This window comes from Telopea speciosissima, chromosome 1 (assembly GCF_018873765.1).
Source record: "Telopea speciosissima isolate NSW1024214 ecotype Mountain lineage chromosome 1, Tspe_v1, whole genome shotgun sequence".
Taxonomy (NCBI): Eukaryota; Viridiplantae; Streptophyta; class Magnoliopsida; order Proteales; family Proteaceae; genus Telopea; species Telopea speciosissima.
The window spans coordinates 30,749,521-30,767,724 of NC_057916.1; the positions used below are offsets into that span (position 1 = coordinate 30,749,521).

Consider the following 18,204-nt stretch of genomic DNA (forward strand, 5'->3'; position numbering starts at 1 on the left):
CGTACTGCTATCGTATCGAATACCTATACTGACAATACTGAATAAATTTGATATGATATCGGTATGAGATATCAGTATTTGATACCATATTAATATGAAACATATGTACAGTGTACCATACCAATACCGACTGAATACTAGATACTGTACCGATTGACACCCTAGGCCCATAAAAGAAGAAGTTACAAAGAAATGAAACCAGCCCAATACCCCAAAACAGCAGCACCTCCGACAACACACCGGGGTCAATAATCAATTCCCATTAAGCCAAGACAATTGGATTTTCCATTGAGGAATAAATTCCTACCAAATTTCTGTCCAAGGATGGAGGCCTTACATATGTCATGAACATTCATTTTAATGTCTCTAGGCCTTGTTTTGTTTTAGAAAAGCCTAAGTTTTTTTCACCATCCAAAGATGAGAGCTAATAAAGCAAAATGCCAACTTGCCAATCGAACCGACAAGGTTTCTTGAGAATTCCTTTGCCACCATAAAGCTTCTAACACAAATTGCGATCCATTCAACTTGAAGGAGGGCAAAGACTTCGAATTTCTTTCAAATCTAAGTACTAAAGATGCATTCAAAAAATAAATGATTACGAGATTCTCATTCAACCCAACAGAAGCAACAGAAAAGAGGGACTTGGATTGTCCTTCGGATGAGTTGATCCACCGTTGAGACGGCATCAACCAATTAAACACCATGATTGTCTGGAAATGCTGAAGCGAAACCAAACTCCTTTAGACCAACCCACCTGGGGAACCAATCTTTGTATTTGATTTGTCAAAATCTAGGGTTTGCTACAGTAACAATGAAGTAACATTTTTCTTTTCTAGGTTGTAACCTCAGCTACTCCATGTTGTTCAAGGAAGAAACTTGGAAACTGAACCATTTTGCCACCCAAGAATTTCCCATATAGGGATAATCTACAACTAAATAGAAACTCTAATTACTGATCACAGTAAGGAGCAATGTACCTATCACAGTTGATAGTAAAAATAAAAGTGCAAGTCACACTCTAATGATCAAACACACAGAGAGAGAGAGAGAGAGAGAGAGGTTTGGTTTATGTTAACTCTTTTGTCGTTTTAAGGAGGAGGGTTTGGTTTATGTTAGTTCTTTTGTCGTTTTTATAAGGAATGCTTAAATGGAATCTGGTATGTTTATAAAAATTTTAAGATGGGTGAAATAGGTTTTTTGTACAGAAAACAAATGAAATTTGTAGCCCATTAACGAGACCAAGTGTAATTAAGTATTGATTATAATATCATCCACCTTCCTCTCCTCTACCATTTATAAACATTGGAAGAATGGTTCCTTACACTGGTCTTCACAGCAAGCAGAAAAAAAATCACCAAAAAAAAAAAGACTTTTTAAGAACCAATTCAAAATGACAGGTTTAGGATCTCCTTGTGGAGCTTGCAAGTTCTTGAGGAGAAAGTGTGTTAAGGGTTGTGTATTTGCTCCATATTTCTGTCATGAACAAGGTGCCACACACTTTGCTGCAATCCATAAGGTGTTTGGTGCAAGTAATGTTTCTAAACTCCTTGCACATCTCCCAGTCACTGATCGATGTGAAGCTGCAGTTACAATCTCATATGAAGCTCAAGCAAGGCTTCAAGATCCAATATATGGTTGTGTTTCTTACATTTTTGCACTTCAACAACAGGTTTAATTAATTACTTCCCCACTTAAACTTGCATTAATTATCCAATTACTGGCTTAAACATTGTAATTAATTAACCAGTCTCCCTACTCTTTTTGCCTATACAGGTTGTTAATCTACAAGCACAGTTGATCTCTCTCAAAGCACAAGCAGCACAAAGCCCTGTTAATGTTAATGTCTCTACCAGCACTTCATATCCACAAGATGTTCAAGGATTGCTTCATTTAGAGGAATCAAGGATTCCACCTCAATTCCATCATCAGAATCCAACCAATAATTATACTGAAACCATGTTAAACTACAACAATATTGGTTTCATGGATCACAACTCTATGGGTGGTGATTATCAAATTCCAGTCATGCCTGAAGAGAATCACTCTTTTAGTACTGGTTTTGTTGAAGACCCATCTCATTCTCATTCTCATTCTCATTCTCATCTCATGGCTTCTCTTGATATGCAAAATAACACCAGGAAATGGGCTTTTCAAGACACAGATGAAGAAGACCTTCAATCAGTTGCTTTCTCTTATCTTCAACGTTCATGACATGGTGTGTGGGATTGTGATATCTTTCATCAATTTTGAAGTGTGACTATTAGCTGATATAAATAAGCTTGGCTAGGATCCCCTAGCTAGAAAAGCTTATACTGTTTAGCTAGGTTTACTCTATATATTTAGTCTAGTATTCTTATGTTAGAGATCTTGTGTACGTATCTGGTAATGGATAAAATAATAGTTTAATCTGTTTTGTTCTTGTTGATTAGCCTAATTAATGGACTAAATAAAACCTAGCTAAGATCTAAATTAACCCTAGTAGAGACCTAGGTGTTTAGCTTGTTAATTTTTTGTACTTTCCTTTCATAAACTTAATAAGATGAGGAAAGAAAAGTGTTTGGGAAACTATAATTTAGTTGTGATGTGTTCTTAATTAACACTAATTCAACTTTGAATTTTAATTATATTGTTCTCTCAGTATTTTACACAGATATACATTTGTTACAATTATAATATGAAAATCTTCCACATTCTTCAACAATATATACTATTAACCTGACAATGCTGTACTTTCCTTTTCTCTTATGATTCAATTAATATATAACAAGGAAAGTATCATTCCTTTTATTCTCACTCGAGTATTCAAGGATTTTCTATTCGGATTTCGATGCGATCGTAAGTAGAAGGTTCATATTCTTTGGTCATTGATAATAATTTGTTGGATAATACACACAATTATCACAAAACTTAATTAGTAAAACTTTCCTTCAACAATCATCAGTTTTTTTTTTTTTTGTAATTTTGGTTAAAAGGTCAATTTGTATTAAGAAAGGAAAAAAATTAATGTCTGGATATACAAGCACACGGCATATTGAAGCTCTTCACCTTCGATATTGCCATCACAGAGAAAACCCAATTGACACCAAATAAAAATTATCGAGAAAAACAGAGTCTAGATCTACATTGAGCATCGATCTATCAATAACTCCTCTTTAATATGAAAAGGAAAAAATAAAAATAAAAAACCCATTCCAACAATCATCAGGTAATTAGATTGATATGGATGGAATCTTATTTTTTATATCTATCATCATCATCATCCTCCTCCCTACCATCAAACCCAACCCATTGGGTCTTTGTAAGGACCATCTTATCCTTTCATTGTTCCTTTTCATTGTTACAGAGAGCTTCAGCAATGAAGGCTTAACTATTTTTCCATTGGTAAGAAGGGCTTAAATATGATCACCAGGGGAAAATAATACAGTATTTCTCATTAGACAATGGTTGGAGATATATAGTGAATAATATCAAGGACAACCAATTTGTAATCTAGGGTTTATCATTGTTGTAGGCTGACCTAGAAAGCTGCTTCCATAGTGAGGCACACCATCTATTATAAAGATAATACTGAAATAGTCTTCACTCTCTGTCCATTGACAAATATCAAATAATAATTGTTGCCTCTGTGGTATATTCAAGTCCAAAATACAGCTCCATAACTTGATACTTTGTCCAAAGATGAATTTATTAAGTTTTGTTTGCCCAACTGAAAACTCCAAGAAATGCATCAAGTTAGGCTTTAGCTTCATAGTAATTTGATGACCAAAGTATCTGAATGACATTAAAAAGGGGCGGGGGTTCAAATTAATAAGATATTGTGGTCGGACTTTAAATAGCTGAAGCAAGGAGGTTAAAAAAAAAAAAAAAGGTCATACCCAGTGCACGAGGCTCCCGCCACTGCGGGGTTTGGGGAGGATCATAATGTAAATGGGAGAAATATTATTGTTTGCATTCTCCAACAAAGAACAACACGATGTTCAGTTGTGCTTCCACTTATGAAATGTTAGGTTTTATTACTATTTTGTCAATGAATCCTTAAATTTATTTTTGGAATATAAGTGTCGAAAGCACTTTTCTGCCATTTTGGTGTTCTTGAGAGATCTTCAATGTGATCTTTTTCCATTTGACATACAGATCATCTTCAACTTCGCCTGTAGACGTAGCACATCACATTGATGTGTGAACTACATTTTAAATCCCTGTGTCATCTTTATTTTTTCTGTTTTGTTTGTTCGTGTTTCATGGTTGTTTTAAGACAAAATTGTGGTCTATGAAAAACTGATCCTAATAAAGGAAAAAAAATGAATAATCTACCCACATAGCTTTAAGCAAGGCAATTGATGTAAGATTACATGGGTTTCTATCATAAGGTTGTATTAGTGTTTATATTGGATTGTGTATTAATGCTGAGTTTTGCTAACTAGTAAGTGACAAAGACAACTAATATACATCATGGATCAGTCTTTCTAAAGTATTAAAATATTATACATTAATGGAGTAATGTATTTTTTTTTTTTTTTTTTTTGGTTTTGTTGATAAGGTTAATTGAGTAATGTATCATAGTCAAGGCAATGATGCAAAAATGTGGAAGCTTTGGCCTGACCTCTGTGATAAAATTAAAATAAAATACTTTTTGGTTATATTAATTTCTATGAGTCACCTACCAAAAGAAATGTTGGTCATGAGTCTTCCTCAAAGTAGCAGCTTAGTTGGCACCTGAGAGGATGACCTTATAGTCATATAACAACAATTTTTAGCCCAAAAGTGCTTTACCATGTAACCAAATAACCATTTTCTTTGTTGCTTATATTTTTAAATTTAGAAACTTGAAACTTAAAATGACAATACAAGGAGAAAAGTCCAAGAAATGGTGGTTCCAATGGCTAGAGTAGGCTACAAAAATGCTGACATGTGGTTACCCATGGGCATTCATATATAAATGGATAGTTGAGATCAGCCACTCCTACTCACATGCAGGTATGTATATAAATTATTGTATCTTTGACAGTACACAATCTAATCATTTAAATATTAATTAACATATTTTTCCTTTTTTTAGTATAATAAACTAAGTATTTGGTTTGTATTACCTTAAGGAGAGAGAGAGAGAGAGCATGGGCTTGTCAGACCAACCTTTAAAGAATGTCAGGCCCATTACCACTAGACCTTAAAGACACCAGCCAAAGTCCAAGACAAACTATATGTCAGGCCCATTACCACTAGACCTTAAAGACACAAGCCAAAGTCCAAGACAAACTATTGGACCTTAGATCAGGCCTAAGAATAGTTCCAATCAAACCAGACCTGAAAAGCCCATTGGTACTTCTAAGATGCAAGGCCTTCCAACAAGGGAACCTAATATTCTACCAAAAAAATAAAACAAGGGAACCTAATAGATGATGCCCTACATCTGATCTGAATTTCAATCCAACAGCAACCAGAAAAGTGGGGCCACCATGGATTGCATGAACCAATAAGTGGTTTTTCTAACCATCTGATTGGAACTTTGGAAGAATGATCACCAGAGGACAAAGCGAGAAAGTAGGTGAGTCATTTCCTGTTTGAGTGGGATTCCTTGAGGATCAAGCACCTTACTCTTATTGAATTGGGTAACTAATCCCTTACCCTCGAAGTTTAAACCATAATAATGAAATGGGTTTAGTGACATAATCCAACTTATTAAAAGTCTCCAACAAAGCTGCTCTTCTTCTTCTTCTTTTTTCTCTGGTCAAAGGTCGGTCATACACTAATAAGAGGACCCACCGCACCCATTACAGTTTCCCCCATTGATCATCTGCCCTCTTGCTATGGTCCTCTTAACGAAGACATTTTTACAGTTCATATTCAACTCAAAGCTCAATAAAGCCAACCTTTTCAATGGGACATATAGTTCTCTTTTGTACTCTCTCTCTGGCCTTTGCTGCCTCTGCTGGCTCTACTGTTGTTGTGTCTTCATATAACACCACGCAAGTGGATGGCCCTCACAGTGTCAAAGAAGCCCTTCTCTCATCTCAATACGCTCTCACTTCATTAAAGAAGAAAACCACTCTCTCTCTTTCTCTGGCTTCTCTGCTTTTCCACAAATGATAAATAAAGAGGGGCAGGGCCGTTACTCATAAAGACAAAAGGAAGGCCAGAGATAGAGAACCAGACCCCACTTTTGTTGAATATGGATGGCTTAGATCATACCCCACGCTTGCAGACAAAGAGACGCCCTTCTTCACTCCACCCAAACTTTCATGCTTTTCCCTAGACTTAGTCCAACCGTTTTTCTCATTTCCTCCATTTTAAATTGTCAAAAAGAAAGTAGTAACACACCTACTGCTTGCAAATTTTCTCTTTTCTGAACTTACAAAAGAAGAAAAAGAAAGAGAGAGAGAGAAAGACCTCAAGCCTTCAACCTTCAAAGTTCAAACAATACAAACTCCAAAGTGTTTTGTCACTATTCATTCAAACACAGAAAACATGCACTTACCTTCTAAAACACACTCACAGGCATCACTTCTCTTTTGAACATGGGAAAATGGGAAACTCTTTTTCCCCCTCATGTTCACCTCTCTCCTTTTTAGCTAAAGTTCTCTCCTTTCTTTTGTTCTTTTTTCTTTGGCTTCTTATTCTAATATAAACACTCTAGTCCAAGTCAAGATCATCCAAACACTCTTTTAATTAATGGTTTTTAAGTATGAGTAATTTACAATGCTTATCAATAACAGAGGATATTGGCCGAATGTCAATCATAGACTCTCTAAGAAAAAAACATATTTAATGAACTCTGTTTAGGGTGAGAAATTGTTACATGCCATGGAACAAGATTGGGTACACCTTAGATTTTTATGACTCACCTGGGTATGATCTAGAATTTGATTTATAATACCTTCCTTATACATATGTGTTCTAAATGCTTTAAATAACGATTGCAAGGAGAAAGGTAGAAGAGAAAGAGAAAAAGGAAGAGCACAACAAAGATTTAATGTGGTTCGGCCTTCACAGAAGAACCTACGTCCACAGAGAAAACCCCATTTTTACTTAGTTACATGGGGAGGAGAAGAATCTCCTTTAAATAAAGAAGTGTACAACTTGGCTGCCAAGTGAGGATGACTGCTTTTAATGAAATTACAACCACCGTATGAATGGGCTTGATTTCTTGCTAAATAAGACTGATTTGCTTCAATCTCTATCCCATTGATTTCGCCAACACTCCCCCTCCAAGTTGGAGCGAAAATGTCAATTGAGGTCAACTTGGCTAACATCTTGTGAAACACACCCTTAGGAAGAGCCTTGGTAAACATGTCCGCTAACTGATCTGCACTTCGGATGTAGGGAGTCTCAATAGTCTTATCTTGGACCTTTTCACGGACAAAATGACAGTCCACCTCTATGTGTTTAGTCTGTTCATGAAAAATTGGATTCGTAGCTATATGAGTTGCCGCTTGATTATCACAAAACAACTTCATAGGTCTTGTAGAGTCTTTATGCAGAAGCTCACGAACAAGTAAACGAAGCCAAACAAGTTCACTCGTGGTGGCAGCCATGGCTCTATACTCAGCCTCGGCACTTGAGCGCGCAACAACACCCTGCTTCTTACTCTTCCAGGTAACCAGGTTGCCTCCTACAAATGTACAAAAACCAGTTGTTGACCTTCTATCCTCAGGATTTCCGGCCCAATCTGCATCTGTGTAACCAACAACCTCAGTATGCCCATTCTTCTTCATCCAGATACCACGCCCTGGACAAAACTTAAGGTATCGCAATATATGGTCAACAAGCCCCATGTGGCCTTCAGTGGGAGAATGCATAAACTGGCTTACGAAACTGACAGCATAAGCAATATCCGGTCTAGTGATGGTTAGGTAGATTAACTTTCCTACCAACCGCTGAAACTGTCCACGATCAAGTAATGGATTATTTTTTTCAATAAACTTGCTGTTATAATCCATTGGAGTATCAGCTGGCTTTGCCCCAAGCTTTCCAGTTTCCTTCAACAAATCCAAAACATATTTTCTTTGCGAGAGAAATAGCCCTTTGCTAGAACTTGCTATCTCAATTCCAAGGAAGTAACGCAATCTTCCCAGATCCTTGATGTCAAATTTCTCTCTCAAGTATTGCTTTAGAACTCCAATTTCATAAAGATCATCACCAGTGATGACTATGTCATCGACATAGATTAGCACCACCACAACAGACTTTGAGCTTCTTTTAACAAATAATGAGGGATCAGACTCACTTTTCTTGAAATCAAAGGACAAGAGAGCAGAACTTAGCTTACCATACCAAGCCCGAGGTGACTGCTTGAGTCCATAAATAGCTTTATTTAGCTTACACACCATTCCAGGTTGTCCTTCTAAGGGATGTCCAGGAGGAAGGTCCATGTAAACCTCCTCTTCAAGATCCCCATGTAAAAAAGCATTTTTTACGTCCATCTGAAAGAGAGACCAACTTTGATTAACAGCAATAGACATAAGGACCCTAACGGTGTTCATTTTAGCAACCAGAGCGAATGTTTCTTTATAATCCACTCCATATGTTTGGGTGTACCCCTTTGCCACAAACCTGGCTTTGTGTCTCTCAATGGACCCATCACTCTTGTATTTGATCCTATACACCCATCGACAACCCACAGACCGTTTCCCATGTGGCAATGACACAATGTCCCAAGTATGATTTTTGTCAAGAGCTAGGAGCTCCTCATTCATGGCTTCTTTCCATATAGGTAACCCTTGTGCCTCAAAATAGGTAGCCGGTTCTGAGTGGTTGCTAATGGCAGTCAGAAAGGCAAGATAATCTGAAGAAATATTATCATAGCAAATATGCGCCTGTATAGGGTAAGCCACGGCTGCAGAGTGATATGTGGAAAAATCACGGAGTCTGGTAGAAGGTTGTGGAACACGAGTAGACCTGCGTACAGGAGCAGGTGGCATCGGCACTGGTGCATTGGCTTCACCAGTAGGCAATAGTGCATCATCATTCGGCAGAATTGTAGTGGTGTCAACACAGTTCTCACCAGTTGGCGGTGGCAATTCTATGGAGTCACCACCATTCTTACTTTCATCAATACCACTAGTGAGAGGCAGAGGAGCAACTTCAACATCGAAATCACTATAATCATAATTGTTCTGAGTATTCTCCCCCTGAAGTTGTTCTCTGCGAGGGAAAAACAAGTGATTTTCATCAAAAATGACATCACGAGAAATATAAACCCGTTTTGTGGAAGGGTCATAACACTTATACCCCTTTTTTCACAGAGGAATACCCCAAAAAAATGCATTTTTTTGCACGAGGTTCAAGCTTCTTCCCCATCTGGGAATGAACAAAGCAAATACTGCCAAAGACACGCAGGTGAGAAATATTCACAGGCCGACTAAGGAGAACCTCCATAGGTGATTTATATTTCAAGACTTTACTAGGAAGTCGATTAATTAAATAGCAGCTGGTGAGTATTGCATCAGACCAATATTGTTTAGGTAGATTTGCATGAAACAAAAGGGATCAGGTCACCTCAAGTAGGTGACGATTCTTCCTTTCGGCGACTCCATTTTGTTGTGGAGTGCCCACACAAGAAGTTTGGTGAACAATACCAAGACTCTTAAGAACTCTCTGAAAGGAGTTGTTGGTGTACTCAGTTCCATTGTCAGTGCGTAAAATTTTAACACTTCGCCCATACTGAGTACAAGTCATATTGTAGAAATCTTGAAAAATTTGCAACACTTCGGTTTTAGAGGACAGTAAATACAGCCAGGTGACCCGAGTTTTATCATCTATAAACGTGACAAAATATTTAAATCCATCTCGTGAGTCAACAGGTGCACTCCTCCAAACGTCAGAATGAACAATATCAAATATTTCAGAAGAAACATGAGTACTAGTAGAAAATGGTAACCGATGCTGTTTTGAAAACCGACAAATGTCACAACCACTAGAATTAAGAGAAAAATCTGAATTCAAATAATGTAACACCCTATCAGATGGATGCCCCATTCGGAAATGCCAAAGCCGAGCCACTTCATCTTTGTTTTGACGAGCACTTAAGGCTTTGCTAGGAATGTCAATTACATATAGCCCATCTTGAAAACGCCCTTCACCAATCTTCTTCCCTGTGAGCCTATCCTGAAATGTGACCTTGTTGGAAGAAAAAATCACAGTGCAATTCAATTCTTTAGTCATTTTTCCAATAGATAACAAATTAGATGACAGAGATGGCACAAACAAAGTATGTGCGGACGTGGAGAACAAATTTAATGTCCCAAGTCCTTTGATCGGGACTTTTTCTCCATTAGCAACAGTGATGGAAGATTGGATCCCATCACATACATTTGACAGACAATCAGATGTGCAACACATATGGTCAGTAGCTCCTGAATCAATAATAAAACAATTCTGAGATGTAACAGAGAAGGCAGAGATGTTACCAGAAGTTTGAACCATGTTGCTAGACTCCAAGGTTGGAGGGTTTGATGTGCCACTTTGTTTCAACAGTTGTTGGAGCTGTGAAGAAAGCTGACTCAGAGAGGATTGTAAATCGGGTGTAGGAGCTTGGGCAGCAACCATGGCATCAGGTGCCTTGTCCTTGTTGGTCCTTAAATGAGGATACAGACTCCAACAGCGATCCTTGGTATGACCATCTTTATTACAGTGTTCACAGTGATACTTAGAAACACGCCCTTTCCCTTTGCCTTTACCGGGATATGGTTCGACCTCCACTGCCAGATTGTTTACTCAGATTGGCAGTGGTGGTATTCGCAGAGGTTTCAACAATTTCTCCCCCTGTCTTAGAATCAGGATTCATGGCTCTTTTTCGAGTTTCTTCACGCTGAATAGTAGCACAAACATTAATAAAAGATGGAAGCGGAGAACTCACGAGAATTTGCCTCCTCAAATCTTCATACTCAGGTCGAAGAATGGCTAACAACTGAAAAATTTTATCCTGCTCAGCACGTTTAGTATATTCCTCAATGGTAGAAGCAGTGGGTCGATATTGTCGAAGTTCATCCCACTTTTTCTTTAAATTACCAAGATGTTCAGTGAAGGATTGACCCGAGGCCTGCTCGGTTTTACAAAGTTCTTGTTGTAGTTCAAAGACTCGAGAGGCATTGTCTTGAAGCCCATACATATTTTTCAAAGATTCCCAAAGTTCACTAGATGTTTCAGAATAAGCGAAAATCTCATAAATCTGAGGTTCCATGGAATTAAATAGCCATGACATGACAAGATTGTCATTGGCTTGCCATTCAACAAGTTTATCATCATTAGAACTTGGGGCTTTAGTCTGACCATTAATATGGCCCAATTTTGAACGACCTCCAAGAGCGACGGAGACAGCTCGAGACCAAGGGAGGTAGTTTCGGCCATTAAGTAAAATAGAGGTAAGTCTATTATTCACTTCATGCGAACTAGACTTGCTACTATCAGTAGAACCAGTCATTGTAAATAACGGATGACAATAAATAGATCAGGAAAAAAACTTATCTGTGAATAAGAGCAACAGCAGAAAATATCCAAAAAAAAGATCACAACTGATTGCATTAACAGAAGCTCAAGAGAAACGATCACAGCTAATCGCATTAACAACAGCTCAAGAGAAACGATCACAGCAGCACAAGTGATTATCGGCAGCGATAGAACCAATCATATCATTCTCGTCCCATGATCTTGATCCGCTCTGATACCATGTTCTAAATACTTTAAATAACGATTGCAAGGCGAAAGGTAGAAGAGAAAGAGGAAAAGGAAGAGCACAACAAAGATTTAATGTGGTTCGGCCTTCATAGAAGAACCTACGTCCACAGAGAAAACCCCATTTTTACTTAGTTACATGGGGAGGAGAAGAATCTCCTTTAAATAAAGAAGTGTACAACTTGGCTGCCAAGTGAGGATGACTGCTTTTAAGGAAATTACAACCACCGTATGAATGGGCTTGATTTCTTGCTAAATAAGACTGATTTGCTTCAATCTCTATCCCATTGATTTCGCCAACAATATGACATTCAATGTATTTTGGCAACTTGCAGCTTCAGAAAATATCTAAAAGGTCAGGAATTAAAGGCTTTGGAATAGTTTATAGAGAGACTGTCCAAAATTAACTCAATAATTTATCGCAAACAATCGTTCTCTTGACCAGTCCTCCCTCTTTCTTTACATTCTACGTACGTTGCTTGACTCTGTTTTTCCTACTTAACTTATCAAATACGGAAAATATTGGATCACGGATGGATTGCTGTATTGTTTATTGATGCATTTGATAAGAACTTGAATAATTATATCTTTTTGTAATCTGAGTAAAAGATTTGGATCATCTTCAATCCTGCTATTATACATAAGCTTTCTGTTTATCGCTTTTTTCTAGCCATGCTATTGTCCAAACACTAGGACCTAGTGTCCTAATCCTAATTAAAATGTATTTAAGAAGATATATACTGACATTGGCTGCTCTATTTTATTTGATGCTTCTGAGTTACTTATCAATGGAAGGGATCACTGTATTGTTTATTCATGCATTTGACAAGCAGTTAATTGAATAATTATATTATGGTAAAATTATGTAGATCTTTCTTCTTAAAAAAGCAACTGTCCTCTTGTTATCAAAGTAGAATACTTGGATCATGTTTCACTCCTACCATCCTACAGAATATCCTATACCCCTTTTCTCTAGGCATGCTATTGTCCAAGCACTAGGACCTAGTGTCCTAGTTCTAATTAAAATGAAGTTAAGAAGATACACATTGACATTGGCTACTCTATTCTATTTGATGTTTCTGTGTAGCTTATCCACTACAGAATGAAATGGAAATAATAAGATTATGGTAAAACTATGTAGAACTCTCTTTCCCAAAAAAAGCAATTGTCTTCTTGTTAGCCAAGTAGAAGATTTGGATCACAGAAAACCCTATAACCTTTTTCTCTAGCCATGCTATTATCCAAGCACAATGACTTTGTTTGTTATAACTTAAATGTAGCAAAAGATACTTTCTACATTGGCTTCTTTACTCTATCTGATATGCTTCTGATTACTAAGACAGGGAGGCTACCCTACCTCCCAATAAACTTAATTGTTGAGCTTGAGTCCCATATAGGATTTGAGCCTTAGTTGTTGCTTGATTAGCAAAAACTACTAAAACTTGGTTGTTTCCACTGTGTATTCAATCAAGCAAACATTTTGTCTATTTAAGTGATTACAACTTCATAGGGCAGTGAAAGCCATTAATATAAGCATTCTTAAGTTTATGTTAGGTAAACCTACTTCTACTACATAAAAACTAGTCAGCTGGGTCCACCTAGTATTCAAGTCAAGGGACTACAATGATAGCAGTTTAATCTAAATCATTCCACAAAAGGTTCTTCAAGTGAGGGGACCCCTTGGAACTTAGAAGTGATATTAAATCATTATTTTATTATAATTAATATTATCAACCCCCTCATGTCAAAAGCATCAAAATTTTTAGTCATCACATAGTTGTTCACAGATTGGAGATCCCACCACCTTTGTTAAGAAAGAAATAAAAACTTCACTAACCTCGGAATTGCAATTGAAACTTTGAATTTATTGGGATAGAGGAAAAGGGGGAAAGTTGTTTATCTACATCAGGTAAAGAACCCCTTAACCATGCATCTTAATTTAACATCTTCTGGGGAAAAACATAACAATGAGTCAAAAAAGTCTGCATAACTAACATGGAGGGTTCTTTTGCTGTCTCTCTTTCATACAAGCAGGTTCATTGGTAACATTGAATATGGTAAATAAATTAAATGTCACAATTATTGATCTGACCGTGGACAAATGCTAAAGTTTCATACAATTTATAGCTAATTAATGAACCCAAGTATTAGAATCTTCATATAGAGAGAAAAGAGAGGAATAGAGGCAAAATAGTATTAAGTTACTACTACTAATTGGCATTGATATTGTATTTTCTTCCAAGAAAAGCAGACACCTCCCAAAGGCTTTTGTTCACATTATGGTCAGTTTTCTTTCCAGAGCTCTTTTGTATTTACAGGCATAGAGATCAACATTATCCCCAACAGACATCACTCTTCAATCATCATCCTTATCACATTGAGAGAAAGAGAGAGAGAGAGGGGGGAGGATGAATCAGTTCCTCATCATCCTAAGAGCCAGAGCTTGAAGCTCACCCAAGTCATTGGTGGACAATCTTTTCTTAGCACAAGGTTGGAAGGGTATATCATCTCTGTCCAGCATGTCCTGTATCACCATTCCATCACTACTCTGGTCCAGAAAGTCCAGGGAGCTCTGAGGTGTAAGGGAATGCATGTATGCCGGATAAGGGACCTGGGGAGACACTTCTCCACCACCACCACCGACTGGCCCGGCAGTCCTAGAAGGCCAATGGTTCTCTAATGACTTTGAACCAGCTGCAAGGTTGTGAGCCAGCTGAGCCTTAGCTTGAATCAATTGGGCTTGCAAGTACGCCACCTGAGAGTTTCAGCAAAAACCAAATTCATCAAAATCAACTAGGAAGCAATCAAAGATTTCATTATTCATTGATAAGTAAGAACAAAACAGTGAAGGGAGAAGGTGACCCATGACCCACCTGTTGCTGAAGTGCAAAGATATGAGCAACACAACCATAGACAGGATCACGGATCCTGGCCTGAGCTTCATAGGCGATGGTGAAGACAGCTTCACATCGATCGGGGAGAGGAACATGTAACAAGAGCTTGGAGACATTACTAGCACCAAACACCTTGTGAATGGCAGCAAATCGAGCAGGGCCCTGCTCCGAGCAGAAGTAAGGAGCAAAGATGCAATCAGAAGCACATTTTCTCCTGAGGAACTTGCAGGCACCACAAGGAGACCCACTTCCTGCAGCCATGGCTAGCTACTCCTACTTCTAGAATGGAGAGAAACAAGAGAGAGAGAGAGAAAGACCCAGAAAGGAATCCCTTTTTTTAACTCTAGTAGAAGAGCACACGCACACACAGCACAGAGGATTAGGAAGAGCCAAACCCCAGTAACCCACACGAGCCAACTAGGAAATGGTGCCCAACAAAAGGTGTGAGACGGGAAGGGAGGGGGGGGCCTCTGGCAGTCTGGACTTCAAGGTGGATTTACAAAAGACGGAGGGAGAGGGGAAAAGGGAAATTGGGTAAAGTGGGGTGTGGACTTTGGAACACAACTAGTGCTCAGCAATGGGGAAAGGATGAGTTATAAGGGAGTTGGATGGGGGACATGAGAGGTCTATGTGTTGGGTTCTTGGGGGACAGTTTGTAATGGTGAATATCCATAATCCCAATATTTATTAATTTCTTTTAGAAGAGGGGTTTTCTTTGTTTTTTCTGCTTTTGGAGTTGCAGACTTGCAGTAGTTCGTGGCTCATATATTAAATGTTGAGTTTGATTTTGAGTCTTTGAAGATTAATAAACAATTCTCTTATTATTATTGTCCGCCGAACGCCGCACCTGGGGACTGATGTTCTTTGTTTTCTTCCCTTGGAGTTTAATTTCCAAGTGCCAATCAAGGACAGATTTTTTTTCTTCTTTCACAAGAGCTCAGTCTTGAATGCATTTACAACGTAATAATACTGATAAAAATTATTTTTTCAAATATTTTGTTATGTATGTTTTGAAATCTTGAGTCACCGATGGATTGGCCAGTTTTCACTCTGTGGCTTCTAAATCTTTGTGAGAAAGAGACCACTGCTTGTAATGACTCTGGTTTTTAGTGAATCTTCTTTCAACCAAAAAAAAAAAAAAAAAAAAAAAAAAAAAAAGAAATCTTGTATCCAATTCGAAGAATGACTCACTCCAATATTTTTTGTGGCGATTCAAATTGAAACTTTTTCTGAGATATGTGATGGTAGTGGGTACTCGATGGATCGACTCGATCCAATATAGGAGTATTGATATTCTTTATCCGTCTTATTATAAAGATGATGTGAGACTATGGGGTTTTCAATTTAGGGTTTCTAGAAGAGAGCAGTAGCGTTGTTTTTGGGTGTTCTTGAGAGATCTCCATTGTAACTTTCTCTGATTTATATAATGAAACATCTTTATCTTCGCTCGTACATGTAACACATCATATTGGTGTGTGGACCACATTAAATCTATGTCATCTTGCTCTATTTTTCGTTTCTGTTTGTGTTTTGTTTGGAGTTTGTGTTGAGGATTGGTGTCTTGACTTTTGATGACTGGACTGCTATGTGGAACCATGTTAAATCTGTGTCACAGTAAATTTTCTGTATAGGGTTTCGATATAAACCTGTAACGAGAGTTCGTTCTCTGTAACGCAAATCTGAGAGAGGCGTGAGGAATGAGTGACTGTAACCCTATTTTCCATTGATAGTGAAACAGATCTCATCTCATCATGAACGTAGACAACCTTGCCGAATCACGTAAATCCTTGTGCGCACTCTGTGATTGTGTTTGCTTTTTTTTTTTCCTTTACTTTCCTGCATCGTGTTCGAGTTCTACAGTTTGTTCTAACATATTTATTGTGAAATTATAAAAACCAGTCAATAAAAGTGTGAAAGCTGCAAATATAGTAAATGTGCGATGGGAATAGGTGAGCCTCCCTTTTCATTTTAATAAACAGGGCTTCTGTGTTTGGGGAATTGATATGTGATCGTCAAATGACAGGTTTCTACTTGGGTTTAGCCTTTGCAGGGTAAGGGTAGGGATGTAAAAGGATTAGATTTGGCTTGGATAGTGCTATATCCGCATCCACATCCACATCCAATTAGCTTTCGAACACATTTGGATAATGCTAAACAGATACGGACACGGATATGGATCGGATATTTTATCCGTTTACATGTAAATATAGCTTTTTGGATAACTATAATCTATCCGTATCCGCATCTGTTTAGCTTTCGGACGGATTCGGATAGTGCTAAACGGATACGGAAACAGATTTTGGCTATTCATTTACATCCCTAGGTAAGGGTGAAGCTATAGGCAACAAGGATTGGCAAGGCATAGCTTTATATTATTACCCAAGTCAGCCCCATACTTAACCGTACTTAATCGTGTTTGAAGGTGAAAGGTAGCTCAACAATTAGGATATGAATCAATCCAAGATTTAATGGTTTTAAACCAAAATACAACAACAAACTCAGCCTTATCCCGAAAAATTATCGCCTGCAATTCCTTGCTCGGTTCAGTTCCCTAGTGCCTATAATAAGAAGGGAGTGGACACCATCCGAGTAGAGTGTTTGGACAGAGGTGGAAAGGTCATTGCACCCCCCCCCCTTGTTAGGGGCACTAGGAGTACTGGATCGGGCAGGGAATTGCAGGGGTAAAAGATCCGCCTTATCCCAACTTAATGGGATTGACTACATGGATCCAAACAAAACAAAATATATGAGAAATGAAAAATGGACAATGACAAATGAAAGGTGGAAATGCAAAGAAAAAAAAAGAAACATAGGAATAAGAGGAACGAGTCACTGCCTAGCAAATTACGAGAATCTCAGCTAAATGAGGTCTGCTACATGGATCCATGCTCCCCAATGGGCTTTATCCGATGTTATACATGGTACAAGACCTAGACTATTCATGTCATTCCTCACAACTTCTCCTATGATCATTTTAGGCCTTGCCCCTACCTCTTTTAAGTTTTAACTCCTTCAATCATATCACTCCTTATTGGGGCGTCCGTAGACCTCTGTAAAACAAGACCATCCCACCTCATACAACATTCTCAAAGTTTATCATTGATCTAGACAACTCCCAAATCAACTCTAATATGTTAATTTCATATTTTATCCTTCCTCACATTTTCACACATCCATTTTAACCAAAATCAAACCGATTATTAATTTTAATGTTTCAAACGAAAATCAATCAGTAATTGCTTCACTTCTTAATCGGTTTTTCCTTTTACAGCTTCTTTCCTCTAGAGTTGAACAAATCTGAGAATTCTAACATTGCAAGAGTATGAAGGTCTATCGAGGTTAGAGAACAAGACAGAGAGGGTCAAAACCCTCTCTCTCTCTCGATCACTCGTTCTCATTCTCTCCTTGTCTTAAACTTCTTTCTTGTTGAGAAGTATTATAATATTTAATCGGTTTATCAATCTAACAGTTTAATTGATTTCACGGTTAAAAATGAAAACCAAACCAATTATTAGAATTTAATACCAAAACTACGATGATTATTAATTGAATAATAGCTCGATTATCCCTTGAGGACCAGAACCGGGTATTTGGATTTTGGACTGGAATCGACCCCAAAATAAAAATTTAAAAATTGACC

General features: G+C 37.8%; 2 protein-coding genes across 2 annotated transcripts; one reads left to right on the forward strand and one right to left on the reverse strand.

The window, feature by feature from the left end:
- The first annotated feature begins 1,390 nt into the window (after positions 1 to 1,390).
- LOC122650544 (LOB domain-containing protein 29-like) lies at positions 1,391 to 2,211 on the forward strand. The gene is made up of 2 exons (XM_043843966.1): positions 1,391 to 1,669; positions 1,774 to 2,211. The coding sequence occupies exons 1-2, from the start codon at positions 1,391 to 1,393 to the stop codon at positions 2,209 to 2,211; spliced, it is 717 nt and encodes a 238-aa protein (XP_043699901.1).
- An 11,640-nt stretch (positions 2,212 to 13,851) lies between these two features.
- On the reverse strand, positions 13,852 to 17,923 carry LOC122660531 (LOB domain-containing protein 16-like). The gene is made up of 3 exons (XM_043855885.1): positions 17,913 to 17,923; positions 14,544 to 14,840; positions 13,852 to 14,425 (listed from the first exon to the last, which is right to left on the reverse strand). The coding sequence occupies exons 2-3, from the start codon at positions 14,823 to 14,825 to the stop codon at positions 14,084 to 14,086; spliced, it is 624 nt and encodes a 207-aa protein (XP_043711820.1). The 5' UTR covers positions 14,826 to 14,840; positions 17,913 to 17,923; the 3' UTR covers positions 13,852 to 14,083.
- Between the last annotated feature and the right edge of the window lie 281 nt (positions 17,924 to 18,204).